This window comes from Pleurodeles waltl, chromosome 9 (assembly GCF_031143425.1).
Source record: "Pleurodeles waltl isolate 20211129_DDA chromosome 9, aPleWal1.hap1.20221129, whole genome shotgun sequence".
Lineage (NCBI taxonomy): Eukaryota > Metazoa > Chordata > Amphibia > Caudata > Salamandridae > Pleurodeles > Pleurodeles waltl.
This window is the reverse complement of record NC_090448.1, coordinates 822,087,907-822,112,159: the sequence shown is the minus strand read 5'-3', so window position 1 is coordinate 822,112,159 and position 24,253 is coordinate 822,087,907. Positions and strand designations below refer to the sequence as shown.

At 42.8% G+C, this 24,253-nt stretch overlaps 1 protein-coding gene across 1 annotated transcript in view; it reads left to right on the top strand.

Moving 5' to 3' along the window:
- LOC138260033 (phospholipase B1, membrane-associated-like) overlaps positions 1–24,253 on the top strand; it is a 171,669-nt gene that overhangs the window by 103,705 nt on the left and 43,711 nt on the right. The window contains exons 11-12 of the mRNA XM_069208114.1: positions 8,932–9,023; positions 16,636–16,717. Coding sequence (XP_069064215.1) covers positions 8,932–9,023; positions 16,636–16,717 — 174 coding nt within the window. The remainder of the gene's footprint in view (positions 1–8,931; positions 9,024–16,635; positions 16,718–24,253) is intronic.

Here is a 24,253-nt window from a genome sequence, read left to right as displayed (position 1 = left end):
GGCATAACGAGGCCAAAATCCCTGCACCATATTTACAGAGTGGTGCAATGCATGAATTGCACCACTCTGTATCCCATTGTGCCACTTTATGCCTGCAGCCAGGCATTATGTATGCAAAGGGGGTGTTACCTCGTTATGGGAGCCGGTAAAATGGTGCAAGGAAATCAATGAGATTTCCTTGCGCCATTTATTATGGCACTTTTAATGCCTGCTTAATATTTTGGCACTACTCCTGCAGAGTACATCAATAGTGTATTACAAAATGACATTATTGCCCCCTACCCTGCGCCATGGTGCACCGTAGTTTAAACACGGCGCACACATGGTGGCGGTAGGGGGGTGCTGAGGGGCGCAGCGAAAGTGGTGCTGCACTCGGTGCAGCACCACTTTCCATAAATCTATAACTTGCACTAGACAGGGTGGGCAGATCAAGTTTTATCCTTCAACAGTTGATAAAAGAATACATTGGTGTTACATTTAACTTACCACATTTTATTCAAGTATCAGTAGGTGCTTAAGTTTCTGCAGTGCTCCACAGTACATATTTCTCACCTCTTTATCCTGTTAGTGTAGTCAGTCTGCATAATAGGTCAGGGAGTTGTGGCCCTACTGCAGTCATCGCTCTGTGGCCTTAAGGTAAATGGTTCCAAATCTCATCTGGACTGACGTGGCTTTCATCCTTCAAAAGTCCATAACATAATTAGCATCATGTTGAGTGTATGTTATTTAATCATGAAGAGTTTGTGAAGGTTGTGTCAGGTGTTCTATAAGTGTGCGAGAGGGGCATTGGTGTCACACCCCACCTGCCATGTTTCCAGCAGAGCAGAATAAAGTTAACACACAAAGCAACCAATGATCATGCCATCATTCATTATTGGTCATTATTCACCGAGCACAAAAGCAACACATTAAAAAACTCTCTGTAAGAGATCAGTCATGGGCATGAGAGTGCTCACTCTTTGGCATGGAAAGTGCTCAATCGAGGTGGCATTGGAATATAGTGGCTTATTCGTGTTTTAGGCAGGGTGTACTTGCCATTGGTTTGGGGAAAGAGCTGAGGGTACTCGGGGACAAGGGCCCTTAATAGAGAGGGAGAGTCTAACTTTAGTTCTCTCTCATTTCCTTACATGCTAGCCTTCTATCCTACTATGAGTGATTACATTAGGGTGAAGAAGCTCAGACCTAATATAAGCTCTTAAGGAAATGTCTATTTCAATTTGCATTGCTACAGCATATAGCTGGCCTTTTCTCCTTATGTATTGATAGTGTAGTGTCCTGCTGGGCACATTCTAGTGTTTGCACAGTACTGTGTCACCAGCCATTCCATTAAGGGCTTATCTGTTATACTAACCCCACACCCATCCCTCACAGGCGTCACCGGTTAGATGACCCTGCCAATAAGAGGGCCCGGGCGCATGTGCCCTGGGCCTGTTACTGTACCATATGTTTGCCATGTGTGTGTGTGTCATCCTACATAACAACCCTAAAATGGCGATGAGCGGGTCTGACCCTGTGTGTAAGCTGGCAGCAGTTTTGCAGCTCGTTGTGGGGGAAAGTGTAGCCCTAGTCTAAGGCACCGCACATCTACTACCAGCACGACAGCTACAAGGACATCTCTGAGACATTGCACATTACTGCTTGCCCAGGGAAGTGATCCAGTCGCCCCTAGAAGAGGATGACTCTGTCCCTGCATGAGAAGGAGAAAACAGAGACCCTCCAGCACCTCAGCCTGCATGCTGCCGCCCGTCTGCTGTGAGACTCTGTAAGGCGGGCAGAGTCGAGAGCTGTGGTGAATGAGTGAAGTGAGACGTCCATGATGGGGCAGCAAGACGGCGCCCAGAGGCCAGCAATAACAAGGAGTTGGGAACGGAATCTGTTTGCCTCCAACTCCCTGCTGCACCAGCTGCCATCCAGAGTGCGGGCGGTGAAAGAGAAGTGAAAAAGAGGGTGAAGGATTGCAACCAGCACTGTGTTCAGTGTCTACACGTTCTCCGAAGAGGTTGAGCACCCCCCCACCCCCACCCCCTTGCTGCTACCGCCGGTAAAGGGAGAACAGGAGACATCTTGTGCGGTCCCTTTAATGCATTGCCCCCTGCCATGCAAATGATGAACGGGAGAGCCGGGCTGGCAGCAGTGCAGGAGCATAAAGAGAAGCACGCCTCCTGAGGCCCTGCCTGCAGGCAAGACAAGAGTGGATTGGCCTGTGGCTTTATGGTGAGTTTTACCCCTGCAGCTGCATGATAAACTTAGCCGTGCATTGGAAGAACTGTCAGTGAGCCCGCACCTGCAAGGACTAACCTGAATGCCGCAGCACTGTCCGGGGTAACGTAGTGAAAAAAGCCACTGTGTTGCAATGGAATCGCCAGTCCCAGTCTGCACTGCCAAATCCTTGTGCAGGCCACAGCTACAAAGAGAGACTGTCCTGGGGAGGCAAAGGAAGCCTGCATCAGTTTGGAGTGCCGCCAGTTACCTTTGCCCTGGGCTGTGCATGAAGTAAGTAAGGTGGCCTGACGAGCGGTGCTGCCCATATCATCCTCAGACTGTGGTGGCAGCACCCCATCCAGTAGTGGAGGAGACCCTGGCAGCACCCTCCTTTGCACAGGGTCAGCAGCATTGGGAAGGCTGCTACTGCATTGAAAAGTGGTTGCAGCGCCCCCTATCTGTATTTCCGCTGCACCGCACCTGGGCCCTGGTTTGGGAGACAAGTGACTCACAAGTGCGAAAGCGCCCGATAGAAAAAACAAAAATTGCAGGCAAGACACCAGCCTGCGGCCTTCTGAGCATGGTAACTTGGCAGAACAGCCTGCCTTGGAAGTTTCTATGGGCCTGAGAGGCCAGATTCAGAAGGAAAAGAAGCCTACAGTGTCACAAAACCCACAAACTCACCAGAATAAAAAAAAACATGCTGCAGCAGAGTTCGTCATTGGAGGAGCCAGCAAGGCCGAATACAGCAATAGGCCACTAATGCAAAAGAATGCAAAAGAAAACCCCTATTGGCTTTCACAGAAATTGTGTCATTTCTTCAGTGACCCAGTGCATCAATATGAGAGAGGAGAGGTACAGGCAGTACAAAGAGTGCAGCACTATCACTGCACCATAAACTGTAGGACTTGAGGTGATCCCAGCGTGGCAACAACAGTGCACACCTCAAAGTGGCTGGCTGCCTCCACCAAGAGAAACAAACTGACATCTCATTGCAGGCGAAAGTAGAGACTGGTTACAAGAGTGCCATACGCCCCCAGATGGCTGCCTGTCATTGCCACAAAGTGGGGAGAGACTGTTAACCCCCGTAAGAGCCCCAAGAAGCCCAAAGCTGTGAAACCAAAGGCCACTCAGCACAAAGCACCAAAGCCTAAAAAGGCAGCACCTTGCTAGACAGCTAGCAAGCCACCCAGAGCACTGTGCGCTGTGCAAGCACCCCTAGCATCTGTCTGCCGCCACCACAATCAGGAAGAAAGGGCTCCATGCCCCTGGTGGTAAACAACCACCAACACAAGAAAGAAGAGCAAGCACGCAAGGGCCCAGCAAACTGCACCCTAGAAGATAATATCTAGAGGACCAGAGATTTTTCATAGAGTGAGATGATGTTGCATGAAAGAGGCCATGCTAGCCAGCCACCCCAGGTCTGAATGGCCACCGTTGGTCTGTAATTGAGCCTGTTGCATGGAATGACAGAACGTGTCAAGCACGACCGCACTTAGGCAGGACCAAGTGCTGCCATGGTGTAGCCTCGAGGTGCAAGCACTAGGCCCTAGAGTGAAGAAGATGGAAGAAAGACGATCCTCTATCCAGGGAGAAGTGCAACAAGAAGGTCCCTGAGGAAGGGACAAGACCAGTTAGAGGTCCGCAGTGAAGAAGAGAAACATTCCTATGAACAGGATGCAACCAGGGAGGACCATGTATAGAGATAAGCAAAGTGAGAGGCCTGGTTAGAAGAAAGACTATAAGAGAACCAGTCATGACCAGGGAGGTCCCTGTGAAGAGAACATCACAACAAGAGGCCTGGTCAGAAGAGTGAAGAGAGTGACATGATGCCACATCATGGAATAGTTGAGGAGAAAAGAGTGGCACAACACCAAGTCACAAGAAACTATTGGTGAGCGGAAGAGTGTGGCACAATGCCATATCTAAAAAAAAAAGAAGAAAGAAGAGGAGAGAAAGGTGTGTGAAATACCCGCCACACAGAAGTTCTTCACAGCCACAAGTGTGCAGAAGAGCGACAAGACCAAGGACTTGTGCCACTACCGGAGTAGTACATCCAACAACACAAGCCAGCTGCTGGGGTGTAGCGAAGTCACTAGAGACAGAACAGAGGGAGTTCCGCAAGTAAGCCACTAGACTGCACAAGCTTGGTAGCTGCCAGACGCTTGAAAGTGCGACCGTCCAGAGACCTGTCCCCGGCTGCTTGAGAGAGATGTTATCCCTGCCAGCGAATGCACATGCCAAAGAAGAAGAACAGCACTAACGATGTAACAAGTCCAGTGGCTGCAAAGTCCCTCCGGCAAGACATTGCCACCTGTAGAACAAGTTGGCGACTGGTAAAATTGTCATCTTTACAGGTGCATCACCAGAACCATCTACGGAGCATCGCACCATCAGAGTGGAATCTTCTGCCTGCGAAACATCCAGAGACCAAGGAGGCATTCCTTGCGCCATGGGAGACTGGGAGACTCATTAACCAGGGACCATCTGTTTGACCCCACGTGCACCTGAGTCCTGCTGAACAGAGCACACCCGACCAATATATCATCTACCCTTGAGGTTGCACAAGTGATTTGCTTGTGACCTTGTTGTTCTTCAGCGACCATTTGCACGGCCTACAAAAGGCCCCACACAGCCCAAGCAGTACTGTGGCAACCCAAAGAAAAGGTTGTCAAGGGAGTTCTGGTGAGAGGACCCTGACAGGAGAGATGAGTCTGAAGCTGCTCCAACAACAGGCACCGGGAGGCACCGAGGACAGAGAGGGAGATCACCTACCACAGCACCATTGTCCCATCTTTGAGGGTTTGCCTTTCAGGGAACCAGGTCACCTCTAAGGAAATCTCTGTAGCAGACTCCACCCCTGCTCCTAATGCACACCTAAATTGAACTACGTAAATAAACTCCAACACTGTGAGCCCAGATGGGACCGAACCACATTGCCTAGGTCGACTGAAACCCCTCCCGCAGACATCTGATTTAGAGATCCATACTCCATCCACACTGCATTTACTGCCCAAGTCATCTGATCAAACCACGGATGTGCGCCATGATGCTTGGTGCTCACTGTGGCACCTGTCCACTTATTTTGTCCTGCGAACTGCCTAAAGAGACTCAGTGGTGCTTACATAATTTCTCATGCTTTCCCATAGGTTGGACTCGTTTATTTTCTTTCAATAAAGTTTGGGAGGGATGTAGTGTCCTGATGCACACATTCTAGTGTTTGAACAGTAGTGTGTCACTAGCCTCTCCTTGAGGTGTAGCCTGTCTTACTCACACCACACCCGTCCCTCACTGGCATCACCGGTCAGGTGACCCTGCCAATAAAAGGAGCCCTGCACACGTGCCCTGGGCCAGTTACTGTTCAATATACCAAGGGCCATATTTATACTTTTCGACGCACAACTGCGCCAACGCAGTTGTTCGTCAAAAAATCTAACGCCGGCTAACGCCATTCTGAAGCGCCATGCGGGCGCCGTATTTATTCAATGACGTTAGACGGCGTTAGCCGGCAGAGCTTCCTGGTGTGCGTAAAAAAAAAAGACTTACACCAGGCAGCGCCGGCGTAGGGGAATATGGAGCTTGGGCGTCAAAAAATGGGGCAAGTCAGGCTGAGGCAAAATTTTCGCCTCAACACGATTTGCGCCATTTTTTTTTACTCCCAACCCCCATTGAAATGACTCCTGTCTTAGCAAAGACAGGAGTCATGCCCCCTTGCCCAATGGCCATGCCCAGGGGACTTATGTCCCCTGGGCATGGTCATTGGGCATAGTGGCATGTAGGGGGGCACAAATCAGGCCCCCCTATGCCACAAAAAAAAAAAAAAAAAATACTTACCTGAACTTACCTTAAGTTCCCTGGGATGGGTCCCTCCATCCTTGGGCGTCCTCCTGGGGTGGGCAAGGGTGACAGGGGGTATCCCTGGGGGCATGGGAGGGCACCTCTGGGCTCCTTCCGAGCCCACAGGTCCCTTAAAGCCTGCCCTGACCAGGCGCAAAAAAACTACGCAAAAGCGGCTGGATGTCATTTTTTTTGACCCGCCCACTCCCGGGCGTCATTTTTGCCCGGGAGTGTAAATACGGCGCACATGCCTCGGAGTCATTTTTTAGAAGGGAACGCCTACCTTGCATATCATTAACGCAAAGTAGGTGTCCACGCTAAAAAATGACGCAAACTCCATGAACTTTGGCGCTAGACGCGTCTAACGCCAGAGTATAAATATGGAGTTCGTTTTGCGTCGAATTTGCATTAAAAAAAACGCCGCAAATTCGACGCAAACGGAGTATAAATATGGCCCCAAGTGTCTGTGTCGTTCTTCATAATGTTTGCCGGCCTAGGGCCCAAGACCCTACAAACAGGACAGTTACATTTTCTGGGTGGGTCTTTCATTTGTAAAAAAAAATCTACTGTCTTTCTGCTGATTTCTGAGATGAGGGGGAGGGCAGAGGAGTGGAGGGTTGGGTGGCATGGCTCGGGAGAAGAATAGCAAATGGGCAAAATAGAGAGCAACAGGAAGCCGGAGAGATAGTACAAGGAGTGGGAAGAGGTAGTATCTCAATCATAGGGCAAGCAGTTGATGGGCTCTAACTAAGTGGAATCAATCTGTGCTTGGTTCATGCTCTACAGAAAGAAAAGTAAGTGGCACTTGGCCTGCACTGGCCAATCAGGAGGCACCAAAGAAAGTGACAATGAACTTAACCAATGGTAAACAGTGGGTAGACTGCAAACCCCTTTTAAAACACAATAGTCTCTAAAGCGAGAACACATGCAAAAGCAGTGCATGTGCTGTCACAGGCTTGACCTTAAAACGTACAAGCTTCCCATGTCTCCATTGACAAGCCACCAAACTTGGCCAAACAGACATGCATGTTATGCATTTAAATTACGAATAGTTGGTACTGTTTTTGAGAGAAGGCATGCCTGCAAATGGACCTCACATTTCTATAATGGAGGAGTATCTTTGAGTGTTTTTCACGTGGTGTCATACTTAGAGGAGAATTGACAGTACAGAGCCCAATGAGACTTTGTGCTGTCAATCACACAATGTGTGTGATATTTGGGAAATATAACCAGAAGCTATTCAGACTAAAGAGCTACAGGGAGCACCAGAGGCAAAGGGATGCAACCTGGTGAAGGAGCTTAAGCAAAATCAGTGGAAGAGACCAGCAAAGTACAAGTGAAAAAAAAGGAAAAAAACTCTTGAATGCTGTGTATGCATGGATGGTTGTGTGATTTTGAGTGTGCATGTGTTAGTCACATGTTTTATCGTGTACATTCATATGGATGTGACTGCATATCTGCATATTGATATAAGCACATGTATGCTTGTGCCTTACTTTAGTTTATTAGAGGTAACTTTGGAGCCTTCCATGGATGCTGGTGTCTATTCATGACAAATTGTTAGCCTTGGCATACTGGTGGGAATTCTTGAAGCACTAGGACCATTCATTGGTGCACACACTTGTATAGTTCAGGCTCTGTCATAATGGTAGTTTTTGGCATGATAGTGCGCCATGGTATCATGTTGGCCCTGGCATTATGGTAGCAATGCTTTACCCTTTGTGGGTCTCCATAGCATGACACCAATTCTTGGGATACTGTTGGCTCTATCACAATAATAGTAATTCATTGCACACTGGTAGCATCTGAGGCATGATATGGTAATATTTAAATGTACCACAGTGGCGGTCCCCATTGTGTAGTAGGAGTGGGTGTTAAATTCGTCTCTGCTGGCAAAGTTGGCAGAATTTGGCCACTCTGCGTTACGTATGTAACGCGGATTTCCAGACAAATTCTGCTAACCACTTCAGAATTTTTTCTTTCATGCAGTTTGCCAACAGTAAGTTGGCGAGCAAGAATTGGCACCCCCAGAGTGATTTTTGGGTGCTAGAGGGGCACCCAGGAGAGATTTTCTCATCGCAAACAGTCATGGGCGGTCGCATGAGAAGCAGCGCCTTTCCATCTGGTGCTCTATGTGGTACTATTTGCGCTGATTTTTCAGCAAGGAACAAGCTCCCAGTGCTAAAAATCAGAATGAGCAATGCGGCTTGTCGATTTCCATCCATTTGTGGAACTCCATGGAATCTCAGTTTTCACATAACTTCACAGAATTGCATGGAGTAAAAACTCCACAAGTTCTGCACACCCCTGCTGTGTAGTTACAAGTGAGTAATTTTGCTAATACTTTTGGTGCTGAAGAGGCTGTTTGACAAATCTTCCCAAAACCTCCTGAAAAAAAATCATCCACGTCAACTCCTTCCTCAAACGTTTTGGGGTGTTCTGTCAAGCGACGGCCGAGAAAATGTTGGGTCGCACAACACTTTTTTCCTCATGCATTTTCCATAGGAAAAAATTAGACAGCTTTACATTGTTGGTATATCCAAATGAGCTATTATAGACCTATAATATCTTCTATATACTCAAATCTATAGGGAAAGATGGATCTCTGCAGTATATTCTATCTAAATAGAAAAGAGCGATTGCAGGGTTATAGTTAAAGGATATGAAAATCAAACAGCTGAAATGGAAAAACACACTCATCATCTCCAATAAAGTTAAACATACCTGATGTGAGGAATGAGTCCAAGTGAAATGTTGATTGATTTGCCGTGAACGTGTTAATTCAATATTATTTGGGTTTGTTACTTCTGAGAAACCTTCTCAAGTTTTTTTAAAAACTTTTGTATGAGGTTTTCACGTATTTAAACATATTTTCCATCTAATCTATTTTAGGTACCAAGAGCCATTGTCAACGTTGTTCAGTTGTTTAAACTTGAAGGACTCCGACAAGTCAATGATGGGTCCTTTGGATGTTTGCTACAAAAGTGAGCTAATTGTTTCATTTAAATACAAAAGTTAACCCTGGTTCTCCCATAATCTTAAAGTGCAAGCATTTAACACATGGTGTGAATAACAATATTAATCACACAAAGTGCTTAAAAAGTAATTGTAGATCATTCACTGCATTTGATTTCTACTCTAATTATTAATTACATCCAATACAGAAAATTAAAAAGGATTACATTTCGATTTTTTGGCCAAAGTTATTTCTTGCTCATGGCTTGCTGTTAAGCTGGCGAGTGAGAATTTGCATCCCCTAGAGTGAATTCCGGGTGCTAAAACACTTCCTGGTGAGATTTCACAACTCGGGTTGTAACAACCCGTCGCATTGAGGAAGTTACTACTTGAATAGAAAATCTACTCAAACTGGAAAATGAAGGAGCGCCCTCTGGTGCACTGCGTGGTGCAGTTCACACAGATTTTATAGTTTCAGAACAAGCTCCCAGCACTAAAAATCAGCACCCTCTTACAGAATTCCGTTGAATATCTCCGAGTTTTTATGTAACTCTGCAAGTTCCACCAAGGCCTAGCAGCAGCACTGAAGCCTGCGAATGTTCATCATGAAGCCGAACTGTTAGGAAACCATTGACCAAGCAGACTGGCCTGGCTTTAATGCGCTAACACCTTCATGCACAAATGCACGCTAACCATCTGTGTGAGTCTCTGAATAACCTGTGTCTGTGCTCTGTTTTTTGTCTGATGAATTTGTGGTGCTGCTGTTTTTATGTCTCTAATTTGCTAACAGGAAATACGGCTGCATATCGTTTGTCGCATTCCTGTCACATTGTTACAATTCCCTGTTAGAACATTTGCACACGCTAGCACAGAGTAACAAACATTTTGCGCTGGTTTTGCTTCACAGAAATGACAGAAACCTCTGTAAAATATTTTTGGGGGATTTACCCAATAGTACAAAACAAACATTGTGTGAAAGTTACACAAATCAGCACAAAACACTGCTTTGCACTACTCTGCATCAAGGTGGGATTCCTTCTTGGGCGGTACATAGACATTCCCATGCAATCACACATGGTTTTTGAGGCAAAACCCTGTCTACTAATGTTAGTAGAACAGATTTTGCACCACAAAGTTATGCCCATTGAAAGCAGGTACTAAAAAGGAAAAATGCTTTTATTTCTCCTAATGTTCCCACTTTGCATGTAGGCTGCACTGTACAGCACACATCTGAAATGGGAAAAGTTTTAAAGTTTGTCTAGGCATTGTATTTTGTACTGGGGGGGCACCCTTCCAGTTCAGAACCTATGCTAGACTCACGCAAGCACCTTTGCGCTATGGTCCAAAGGTATTTGTGTTACGCTTTGCAGCCTAAATGTGTGCCAGAGCTACGGAGAGAGCAGGATATTGCAGTATCTCTGGAAATATGGCGCTTTCCTGCTCTCTTCCTCTCCCTTCCTCTCTTGCAGCACAGCAACTTTGGGTGCTGCACTGCAGTGTGTGAAGGTTTAGTCTTATTTCCGCAATGGCCTTTTTGCATAATTATATTTATCTCTTAACCATAGGAATTACAAGTGCAATGACAACAAGTGCTGTAAAAACACCCAGTGAAAAGAAGAAATTGCAAGGTTTTGCAACCGATCATTAAAATCAAAGGGTGTGGTAGTAAACGTATTGTAGATATTACTAATACCGAGAGAAGTTACAGTAAGGTAAAAGGGGCCATATTATAGAAAGGGCGCATTGAAAGTTTTTGCACGGAGCGCTTTAAACAGGTGCACCAGTGCAAACAGAGACATTGCCTCCTATTGCAATGAATGTGCTGCTCCTGGTGCCCTGGGCATGCAGTGAAATACAGAGTGGCTGCTTCAAACCCCTTCTTAGTTTCACAGTGGAGGAATGTCTTGGGGGTTCTTGGGTCTCCCATTCACCACTCCAGAGGGCTGTCCTCAGGGAAGCACTGACAATGTGCCACCATTTTGCGGCGCACTTTCAGGGTGCTCCTTAGGTCCTATTTGCCATTGCTCCTGCATCCGTAATACACTGCGGACCTAGAGGCAAACTGATTCCATCATTTGCATGGGGTTACGCCCCTATGTATATTAGAGAATGACCTTTGTCCCCTTCTGTAATACCATTGTACCACTGGGGTGCACAAAGCAGGAACACACATCTGTGAACCCCCTGGGCACGGTGTATAATGTGGCCCCAGGTGGGCTGGTGGAGAGGTGAGTTATCCAAATGAGGATCCCAATCAGTGACATTTGAGGGAATAAAGCTACCTTAAAGACCCCTGCATAGTAGAAAAGCTTTTGCACCAAATGCGAAATAAAACTGTGAAATAGAGGCTGGAAATTGTCCACTGTGGAAACTTCTGTGTTGCCGTTGTGCTTATGTGTGAAAATGTAGTGCCTCATGGGTTTGACACTTTGAATAACATTTATAATGAGTAGAAAAAGAACAGTAATGTTCATGTAATGATATGTTTCAGAAATGACTACTTTCCGTGAAACATAACAGCTGCCCTTTCCTGAAGTACTTATCTAAGCATTCTACAGATCCCTCCAAAGGGCAAATCCCAATTTGTTCTGGGTAGAACTTGCGAGGAGAGACTCTTACACATTTCTTTGGGATCACCAATAAATGCAAACCCTTTAATTAGAACACCAACAATGGAGTGCGTCCCAGGAAGTAAAAGTAAGCATTGCATATATCACTACTGCTAAAGGCAGATGGTTCTCAACTGGCCCATCTGAGATAGCATGAACATTATGAGAAAACTAGTCCCTGTCTGTTTTAGGGTGTATCAGACAGCTCCAGATTGGAAAAGGCCTGGGCTTATATTACAGAGAGTGCCCTGGCTGTGCAACGGGTATGCGTGCCTCCTTTCTGCACCCTCCCAGAGCACTTTGGTTTTATAAAAGGGGATGCAGACACTAGTGCGGCCCCTTCTGAACTAGAGATAGCGCTGAAAAACATACAGCGCTAGTGCTATCATTAGAGGGCATTCCCTCATTTGCATGGAGGCATGGCCCATGCAAATGAGGGAATCACTTTGCCCCTGCACCTTCACTGTATTATGAACTTGGGAGCAGAGGCAAAATGCCCATAGGAAGTGCACTAATAGTACACCACAAAAAATGGCAGCCCTCTGGTGGGGATAAAAGGGGTCCCATTAACTCCTCAGACACCCCCTTGCAGGCTATTGCAGTCTCTTACTGCACCCGCTTGCAAGGGGAATCCCTCTCTTTAAAGTGCAGGAGGGTTGCAGCATGCACAGTAAAATAAAGAACAGCTTTGAAGCAGCTGTTCTGTATTTAACTTGAACGCACTGCCCCCAGGGCAGCACATTTATGGCAATTCAGTGCACCTTCCCTGTTTGCGCACAGTGCATCTATTTAAAGGTGTTGCATGGCACAAACAGAGAAAGTTCATCAATAAATGTAATAATACAGCCTCTGGTGTGAACATACCGAGAATTTGCAGGGGCTTTCATCGCTTCCATTGCTTATCATTGGTTGGTTATAGTGTCACTTTCATTTGCACTCCTCCTATTCAATGACTTTCCTTGTCTGTCTCTCTTTCCTGGAGCACAGTCTCTTTACCCCTTCTTTTGACTGGCTGACTTCTAACCTTCTACTGCTCACTTTAGTTAACTAGTTTTTTTCTTTTTGCTTATGCACTGCATTAGAGTGCATGTGTTTTCCAGTTTTCTACCACCCATATTCTCCCTCGTGGCTGCTCTCTTGCACTCCCATATTGTTCTCCCCAGCCCTCAACACTCCATGTTGCTGTCTCCCTTGTGTGCTTCTCCGTATGTCACTGGTGTTGCTTTGCTCCCTGAGCCCCAGTTGCTTCCTTCAACCTGCTCCTGTATTCTCACCACCGCCGCCCCTCTTTCCTCACCACCGCTGCCCCTCACCCACTCATGCCGCTCTTTTTTTAAATACATATATTTTTTTGTAGTGAAAAGCAAGAAATTGGTACCGGCCCTCCACAAAAACACTTTTGTGCATTTTCAATTTCTTTTTTTTATTGTCCTCTCTAAGTGACATCCAACATCTTAGATCAGTCAATACATTGTTTTTTTAAATGGAGCCCGCATTATTCTATAGATGCAAGCATTTGTGGTGACACATATGTGGCCCTGTTGAATGACTCGACCGCCAGCAGCAGTCATGCTACTAAGCGTTTTTGGTTCTGTGCCACTACTACACAACTTTGGCAAAAAGCATTGCTTTTACAAATGCAATTTGACAGTGCCAAAAAGCATTGGCAAATTCAGTAGGGCCCAAAGGCAGGGCCTATTTGCTTTGTCAATGCTTGTTTTCCCTTTACTGGACTCTAAAATGTGGTACCTGAAAAACCCATTACCAAAAACGCACTCAAGTTTGCAGAGGTTTCCCAGTGTCCAAGCATGCCTTAATAAAGGGAATAAATGAGCCTCTATCTTAACTGGTACCTTGCCCTATTATTGTTTTTTTAAGTCAACCACTCAAATGTGCATTCTGGGACTTTCAGTTCTTCATTTTCTGCAAACTTTTGGCTAGAAAGCAAGAACCAGTGCATCACACGTCAGGTTATGTAACTTTGTTGCAGATTCTTAAGTAAAATCAAGCTAATCAGCAGAGGCGATGGAGTGACTGCAGCAGCTGCACAGATTTAGCTTTCTGCTCTTATGATCTGTATTATGTATATTGCAATAACTTGCTTTTATTGTTAAATGCAGAGAAAATCATGCAGTATAAATTCTATTCTGCACTGCTATGATCAGGATTACTTGGGATTCAGTTACCTGGTTAACCTGTGGAGCCGCAACTACTACAGTCTTGAACAGACAATGCATCATGTTCCTCAGCAGTTCTGGGCAACACACACATTATAGTCACCAAGGAACAATGAGTATCATTGTCGCCATGCAGTGGCTTCATCAGTGGTCAATTCCCACAGGAGAGTAAAGAGGTATACACTCAAGTATTCCCTCCTAACATCAACAACCCTATCACACAAAGTATTTGAACCCTAAAACTTATGGTCCCACTTGTCCTATCAATTAGAAAACTGTGTCAGGTCATAAAAAAATATTTTATTTGAGAGGTCTTGTAGTCTGCGATTTTGGATTGTCATATAATTCATTATATTTCATCTATTGACCACACTTCCTGATTTTAATCAATACCAGGGGTACTCAATAATAAAGGAAGTTCGTGGGTACACTCTCAGGTATTTTAATCCCTCAAGACTTCAACTGGACCAGTTTAATTGGCCTGAATTAGATATATAAGAACTCCCAGATCTATGGACTTCGGTTGAGTCTGCTGGAGTGGCTTTGTTCTACCCAAGTGTGAGAGGTCGCTGATAATGAAGCATGCAGCGATAAGTTGTGGGTGAGATGGCCCCTCAAATATCTTTTTATGACCTTCTGCAATGGTTTCCTATTTGAGAGGGGAAAAGTGGGACCATCAGTTTGAGTAGTCGGGTACTTTGTGTGATAGGGCCTGCATCAGTGGTACTTTGGAGAGCATCTGTTGTCCTTCTGAAAACATTTATCAGTTGCCTCTGACCAGACCATTCAGTGGCCTTTATGGGTACATGAACTTGTAGCCCCTCTCAGCATGTTTCTCAGTGGCCCCTCATAGTACTGTAATTCCTCCTTTGAAGTACATTCAGGAGTGTCCCCTTGTTGCACAATCAGTGCCCATTTGAAGCACATTCACCATTGGCTCTTCACAGTATATTTAGTGCCCCTGCCGTATCTTCATCATTGATCTATCATTAAGGAGTGTATCAGTAGTGGTCTTGCAAAGACCACTACCACCACGCTCTTGTGAGTTACATGTAATGAAATAAAATGTAATTAAATTAAATGAATATATCGTATATATCTAGTTGCTACACATAAGGAATTCTAAAATGCTATCCAGGATACCAAAGAAAAAATGAACAAGAAAACAAAACACAGCCCCAAGCTACAAAAAAATAAAAAAGAAGGAAGCAACAACTAATCTAATACATCCAAAAAGTGCAAACCTTGGAGACTGAAGGAGAAGGGCCGTAGGATAAGACTGAACATCAAGCATCTAAGCTCAGGTGGGACACACCTTTAACAGAAATGGACAAATAACCCATTATTTAAAAAACCCTTCAGTGTTAGAGCAGTCCCTGGATCTGCAATGAATCGTGCTTTTTAAAATACAAGGAATTATGGGGCACCCATTGGCCACCATTTGTGCAGCACTATGCTCACTTAAATCAAATAGTGACACGATAACAAGCACATAGTTCTTTAAGTGTCTGTGTTTGGGGTCTGGCACAAAACCTTCCCTCACATTATTGATTGATAAAGGATTATTTTTTAATTTTACCATCAATGGCCAAAGCTCCTGAGTGATTGCACATAAAACAGGTCATGAGAGGCACACAGTGGAGTGGACAACTCAGGGAGGCAATGAGGTGCCACTCCATTGAGTTTAGTTAAGAGTAACCCCTGATTGCAGCAACCACCCCCGGCTCCTGGGCACACCGGCAGTTTCATCGCTACTAATCTATCATTCATATCATCTGATGGCATCTCTTCTCCTGCTACGGCTGCCAGGACCAATATTTGGGAATCTCTTCATCTAATATTGCTGTGTTAACACATCAATCTGGTGCATGATATAGTTTTTTGATGTAAACCTCTGTGTGAGAGCTACTTTCTGCATCATCACCAATGAAAAATAATAATGGCAGAAAATGTAAACATATTGTGGACTGATCCGAACGCATGACAGAGAACCGTTCAAGCCAGTGGCTAAAGGCTGCTGACTCAAAGCTATTTTGTGTTTATATTGTGTGTTGTACTGACATGTGGTCTAGCAGACAACTAAATATATCTTTAGCTAGACTTCAAAATGGACAAGGTAAAAGGTTTTGTGTAGAAAGTAACTGAATAATTGCACACATGATTGTGGATATGCGGTAAAAAAGACAGGGAAAGCACAGTACAGTATTTTCAATGACATCCTGGTCTATATATTAGGAATACAATTACATATCTCTAATGAAGTCAACAAGCATCCTTTATTAAATGGACGGGTTGATGTTTTCTTCCAAATACTTGCGCAATTAAGTCAGACCTCCAAATAAATGTAGCAGTAGAGGTTTCAATGTAGCCCTTTAATGAACCAATTATGAAAATATTGTGAAACTAGATTTCTCACTTAAACTCAAACATGTTTCACTCCATCTCAAATTCATAGACCACAGGTGCGGTGGAATATGTTGCCTCATGGGGGACTATGAGAAGAGGCTGAGGGAGATTATGAATATCTTTCTTTCCAGTCCTCTGTATTTTCTCAAATCTTCAAAGCATTAATACAGCCTGGAGGCATGTTTCCTGATTTTAGTTTTGTGTTGTTTTGCATACAATTAAGCGCTTGGGTTTATTTTAGTGGTCTATGGTCAGATTTATCCATCCGGTATAAAATAAACTAGCTGTTCCCTGAACAATAGTAAACGCACTGTGATAGGCCTGGCTCATCTTTCTTTTGTATTTCAGCTTCAGCACATTTACAAAATCATAAAGTAATTTAGTATAAACAGATGCCTACCTTATTACAGGTGAAACTCAATATTTTGTTTTTCCTGTGTTCTTAACAGGTCTTTTTGCTCGTGTTTGGTAAAACCAAAAGACAATTCTCCAGAGCTATTGGAGCTTATAGATCAGAACAAGCAATTTCAGGTAAGGACTGAGTCAGATGCCGTAGAAAGGATAATACAATGCGATTTATACATAAACCGCTGACGAAAGGGGGTGGGTGTTTTTTCGGACTATAACAAATCTGCCATTTTTACTGAAATAGGGCCAGTAATGCCGGTCATGAAAATACAGCTTCTGTTTTTCATGCTTTCTAAAGTAGAAGGATCACAGAAAGTACAGATTTTACAATCATTTATTACGTATTGTACATTGACTGACACAAAACCAAAGCATCTATACATGCATCCATTTGCATCTGGCTTTGATTCTTTCCTCATGCAAACCTTTCAATTAGGGGTGGGAGGAACTTGTGGAGTTTCACTCCATAGAATTCTGCAGAGTTACATGAAAACTCAACGAGATTCTTCAGAGTTCTGCCAATGGGCAGAAAATATGCAGCTTGGGCTAGAATTTAGCACTGGTAGTGTGAGTAGCACTGAAAAATATGTGCATAAGGCACGATGCATTGCACAAGAGAGTGCGGCCATTTGAGTTTATTTTGCTGTCGTTCGGGTAGAAAATCTACTTGAGTGGTAGCAAATCTACTCAAATGGTAGCCCTCTGACCACTTGCGACCACTGGCAAGCCCTTGGGTTAGAAAATTTGGCGCTTGGTGGCGCCAGATCTCAATCTCATTTTTTGGAGCCATGCGGGAAAAAAGTTCTGCCACACAGTGATTGGTGGAATTTGCCAGGAACTCCACATTAAAGAGTAATGTGGATGACCAAACAAAATATTCAGCCCACTCCTACTTTAAATTTTCTTATTAGCATCGGTGGCATAGCCAGGATGTCGTGGGCCCTACTGCAAGGAAGTAAATGGGCCCAGTGGAAGCTGTTTGAACTCTCAAGCCTGTGTACCCCCCTGCCACTGCACCTGATGCATCAATGGAAGCTACCACCCCGATTAGTATATGTTATAAACTGGGGTATATGTATCCACCATACTTTTGCCTTTCAATTACTTATCTAACAGTTATGGTTGGCCTATGAATAATACATTAATATGCCTTAGCACAGGAACGTTTGGACAAAATATCAAATAAAAAATATTGGGAGACAGAAATATCGGAAATTAAATATGGTGGCACACAAATATCATTATGCTCAAATATTGTTGAAAAGAATATAGTTTTTGAGGTAAGTAATATTGTTTTAAATAACAGTGATGTTTTAAATAAGGTTTTCAATAATATAGTCATTATAAATATCGTTTTTTAAATTATTTGAATGTGTTTTAGTTCATATTATAATGTTATGTGTTACTACTGTTTATCTAAATGTTATAAATTGTTTTAATATATAACTTGAAATTGTAAGTGATTTAGAATGTATTTATTTATTTTTAATTCTAATTTAAAGTGCAACAAGTTATTGGGTTTGGAAGAGGATAGGGTGGGAAGTTAATTATGTAAAAGCTAATTCTGAATTATTTAATTCATTTTTGTATTATTTGATTTATATATATTATGTAAATTATGTAATACTGATTTATTTTTGTTATATGCTATTTGTGGGAGTATAGGTTGAGAAGTTAATTAAGTGATAATTAAGTAACAATGAATTAGTTTTTTAATTGATTATTTGATTTTTAATTATGTAATTTACTTATTTATTTTACTTATATTTTAGTTGCAGGCTGCTATGTTTAAGGGGTCTTGGATGGGAATCTAATTAAATAATAACTAATTAACAACTTAGAATTGATTTTTGATTAAGTATTTAATTGATTTTTAAATATGTGAAATATGGAATGCTGAAATATTTTACTCATATGTTAGTTACAGAATGCTAGATTAGTAGAAGTATAGAGTGGGCATCTAATTAGGTTATAATTAACTATTAAATATTATTTGTAAATTAATTATTTAATTGAATTTTAAATATGTAAATTATGGAATATTTATTTATTTTATTTACATTTTAGTTGCAAGCTGCTAGGTTTTTAGGATTCTATGCTTAGAAGTTAAGTAACAATTCTTTAACAATTCTTTATCAATTAATAATAAATAAGCTAATTGATTCAAAATATTTACATTTGCAATACTTTAGTTATATTTTAGGTGTGGCCTTTCAGGCTTGTAGGGGTGGGAAGTCAATTAATTAGTGGTTAAATAACATTTAATAATTGATAAATAATTATTTAATTGAATAGCAATTTTGTAAAATAATTGGTTGATTTTTGTTTTTTAATACACACACACACACACACACACATATATCATGTTAATTAATAATTTTTATATTAAGAGTTAAACATTTTTCTACCTTCATAGTGTTACTTATATATGTATTGTGTTTGAAGTGAAGTACATTCCCTAATCTTGTTTAGACTATAGTAGGAACAATAAGATTAAGCACTTCGTAGTTCATCACTTTCTCTACCGTTGAGCTGTTTCGAGTGGGAGTAGTGAATTTTAGCCCTCAAATTATATATGACCATTCCATGATGTTGCTAGAAATGTTGAAGTTCTGCCTGGAGAATAACTTTTTTCTTTTCAATGAGTCCTGGTATCTGCAGTTAGTCTGGACTGCGAAGGGCAGTTGCTTTGCCCCAAGTTACGCTGGAATCTTCATGGGTTGGAGGAACAGCATGTTTAAATAGACCAAAGTGTCAGGTGGTCCAAATATATCACATTCTGGACAAGATACATTGATGCCCTTTTTGTTGTGTGAGATGGCCCCAGAAATCTCCTTCAAGAATTCTTGTTGCTCATCAATAGAAATAATTGTAACCTAGCTGGAACTCACAAAATCCATAAGAGGGAAATGGATTTCCTAGATATGCATGTGGAAATCAGGAAGGGGTCCGTACACTCATCCATCTTCCACAAGGAAACGCAGGCAACAGTATTTTACATGCCCACAGCCACCACCTGACTAAATTTAAATGGAGTATCTCCTATTAGGAATTCTTAAGACTCAAACAGAACTGCAGTGACATGCAGTCATACCAGACAGAAGAGGGCAGGATGTCAAGAAGACTCAGAGCTAGTGGTTACCCCCATAAACTTCTCGAAGCGGCAAGGGAGAAGGCAGCTTCATTGAAGAGGGAGGCTCTCCTAATTAAAAGAACTTGCATGAAGAATGACAACCAGTAGGTGAGACTGAACACCACCTACAATACAGAGTCAACTTAAATTAGGAGTATGACCTCCAGACATTGGCATTTGATCAAGTCAGACCGTGTTACAGGCCAAAAACGTACCATGTCCCGCTTTGGTTACCTACAGAAAGTCTAGGCCCATAAAAGAAATCTTAGTGCACAGTTACATGAATACACAACTGAAACAAGGGGGCTGGCTGAGTGAGCAAAATGGCTTTTATAAACTTGGGAAATGCAAAGCCTGCAAGGGGAGTAAAAACACCAAGACTTACCCATTGCCAGCAGGGATACAAGGGCGAATTAACAAATTCATCACCTGTGGCAGTGAATATTGTGTGAATGCACTGGGTTGTCCCTGTGGTCTCCTCTATATAGAGAACACCATATTCCCTGTGAAAACGAGGATTCTTCAACACTTAAGGGCCATCAGGAATTGTGATCAGACTTACCCGGTGGCAAGACATTGGGCTAAGGAACACTCCCGAAACCCTGACACCCTACCCTTCTTTGTAATTGACAGGGTGATTCTGACAGCACAAGAAGGTGACAGTGAGAAAAGACTGTGGATTATTGAGTATGAATTCATCATCTGTCTCAACACCATGACGCTAGGATGTTTGAAACTGTATAAAGATTTTTTTGTGCGTATCAGATACTAACACTTTCAAAGTTAAGAACTTGAATTATTGATTGCCCTTGCCTTTCAATTTCCTAGAGGATGTCTTTGACATTGTGAAACATGGCACTTCCCTTTTTTCACGAAGTTATTATTGCCCTTTGCTTGGCTTGCTGTGTACTTGTCTTGCCAAGTGTTTGCCCTAGACCATAGCCATTAACACATTGAGGGAATTACGATAGACTATCTGCTCATTGTTTCAATGCAGAGACCCATGATGTCTTAGGTATCATTTGTCCACTGTTTTTTCATTTGTCACATTTATTTTTATATGTTTGGCACAGAGATCACTTTTGATTTGACAAGATATTCCGAAACCCCTCAACTGATGAATTGCATATGATAGCCAGGCACTTTGGGAATCTCTCCCCCCTTCTTCACTTGACAAGAAATTTCCCATGGGCCAATACTTTTGGTAATCCTACAATATCACTTTATTTTGTATGGCGAGCCGCTTTCAATCAGAAACGTTTCTTATAGATGATTTTCAGCCCTTGTATACAGCATATACATGGAAAGTGTTGTTTGTAAATAACATTCGGTGAAACTGATATGTAGTATTTTTTTTTTATCTGACGGGGTGAATAGGGAAGCAGAAAGTCTTTTCTTCATTGCTGCTATGTGGTTGTGAATTCTTTTTAAGGGAAGTGGTGCACATTTCTCTTTGTATGAGGCCATGAAGAAGATCTTTATAGATCGAAACGCGTTGCCACTAAACTGCTTGGAACCTGACTCTGTATTGTGAGTTTTTAAGTGTCTAGAGGTTGTGACATTGATGCCTTGCACTGACTTCGTTAGGTCGGTGTAGCTGGGATTTGTCAGGACCTGACTACATATATATATGTATATATATATATATATATATATATATATATATATATATATATATATATATATTTACTGAACAAATCAAAGGTTACAGTGATGTTATAGTTAGGCACACATTTTAAACATACAAAATCATAGAAGTTCACCTGTTATAGTTAGAGTTATATCAAATAACTATAACTCGAGCCCCACCGTGCAAAGTTTTTTCATAATTTTTTTTACTGCAAATATTACATTGATATTATCACTGATGTTATCAAAGATGTCATGAGTGCTGTAATTTGTGAGGTAATTAGCAGTGCATGGTAAGGGTGGGAGTTATAGTTATCTTAGGGCACGAGTTATAGTTTCTTGAGATAAGGTGAATTTCTATGTTTTTTTACATCCCTGTAACCTTGATTTTTTCATTCAATTTCTATGATTTCCTAACTATAACATCCCTGTAACTTTAGTTTTTTTTCAGTAGATGTCTATGTTTTTTTATGTATAGTAATAAGGTGACTGATACAAATACTTTGAGATGTGTAGCTACTTTCAATGAGTATCCGTCGCAAGTGAAAAAGATCTTGATCAAATATTGGCATTTCATCAAGGCGGATAAGGTGATTTGCCAGTTAGTTAGTCCTTATGCCAGGATAACTTATAGAAAAAGCAGTTCCTTGCCGGACATACTGGTACATAGCTATTCACTTAAAAGGAGGGAGACCTTCTTAGATAAACAACAAGGTTTCTACAAATGTGCGAAGTGTAAAGCATGTAGATTCAGTGTGAACCGTAAAGACTATTGCCCTCTGGACAACCCTGGCGGTCGGTGGAGAAGTGGCGGTTTATACAGCAAATAGGGCGGCGGTAAAAAAATTGGAATCACAAGCATGGCGGTGACCGCCATGCAAAACAGCCACTACTCCACTCTGACCGCCAGGGTGGTAAAGACCGCTGGGCTGGAGACTTCGGTCTCCAGCCCGGCAGCCGTCACTACACCGCCGGCGGTATCACGACCCCGCATACCACCATGGATTTTGTGGGGTTCTGTACCACCACGAAATCCATGGCGGTAGGCACTATCAGTGCCAAGGAATACGTTCCGTGGCTCTGATAGGGGTCTCCCCCACCCCTCTCCCCCTCCCCAGAGTCCTCCCCCCAAACCCACGACCCCCTACCACCCCAGGTGGAAGAACCCCCCTCACCACACCCCCCAACATTGACACACACACACCCCCCTACACGCACACTCACACAACTACACATACACGCACACGCACACATAAACGCACACATACACGCTGACATACACGCACACATACACACAGACATACAGACAGACATACACACAGACATACACAGACATTTTCCATACACACAATATACACGCACTCACCCCCCCTACACACTCACACGCACACCCCCATGCACCCACACAACACCCCCCCACACCCCTCCCCTAACGGACGATCACCTTACCTGGTCCGGTGATCCTCTGGGAGGGAACGGGATCCATGGGGGCTGCTCCGCCGCCAGCTCCCTGTCACCAGAACACTGCCACACTGAATCATGGGTTGTGATTCGGTGGGTGGTGTTCTGATGATGTGGCGGTGGAGGTGGAGCAGCCTCCCCTTCACCGCCGACCGCCAGTATGGCTGCTGGTGGCTCTCCATCTGAAAAAGGGCAGAGGGCTGCCAGCAGTCATGATACGCTGTGCGGAAAACCACCCGAACTGGTGGTCTTCAGCACTGCAGTACCTCGGCGGTCTTGGTAAAAGACCGCAGAGGTTGAAACGATGCCCTATGTGTTACCAACAGGGAAAAAAGAGAGTATCAAAAAATTCCTTAGTTGCAATACAGACTTTGCAATTTACCTGATAGTGTGCCCATGTGGGCTGCAATATTTGGGTAGCACGATCTTTCCCTTAAAAAAATGGATTCTTGAACATTGGAGAGCAATTACAAACAAAGATGTAACTTACCCTGTAGCTCGCCACTGCAACTTGGTACATGCAGGAATGATAAACAAAATTAAATTTTTTGGAATAGACAGAGTGTTGGGTACCCCAAGGGGGGGCGTCAGAGAGAGGAAATTAAGAAAGCTGGAATCCGAGTATATTATTCATCTTAATAGTTGACATCCTTGGGGTTTAAACAAGGACGAGGAACTCTTTGTACATATTGTTTAGTCAAGGATGTAGGTACATGGTTGTTAACAGTCGTTCAGGGCTTTATTTAATTTGGTTATGATGTTTGTTTTTTACTGTTAATGTGGCCATCCTACTAGTAATAGGAGTATCGTTATGAAGATGTTTTCAATTTGATAATTGAATATAAAAGGTGTCAAAGTAGAATGTAGATTATCTGATCATTGTTTAGGGGTAAATATATATTTTTTATTTATATCGTAGTATCTGCTTGAGGAGAATAAGAGTAAATTATAACAACACAAAAAAAAAATCTTCTATGTTTATGATTTGTTAGAGGTTATATACCTGAGGTAGGAGGGGCCATGGTGATTTTGAATTTTTTCTTTGTGGGTTAATGAATAAGACCGTGATGGTTGAAACGCGTTGCCCTAATTTTGCATTTGAAAAATTGAAAATTTGAAAATTTACTGGTCTGAATAAACATTTCAGTTGTCTGGAGGGACAGCTTTTGAACTTTGTTTGGTGGAACATATATATATATATATTTATATATATATTTATTCACTGAAAAACCCAAAGGCTACAGGGATGTTATAGTTAGGTTCTGAAATTACTCGCACAAAAACATGGTAATTCAGCATTTATATTTATAGTTATTTCAAGTAACTATAACTCGTGCCTTAAGGTACGCCATGCACAGTTTTTCGTCAGTAATTTGACTACTAATGTTTAATTTATATTCTTAATGACATTGTAGAAGTTCTCATAAGTGCTATAA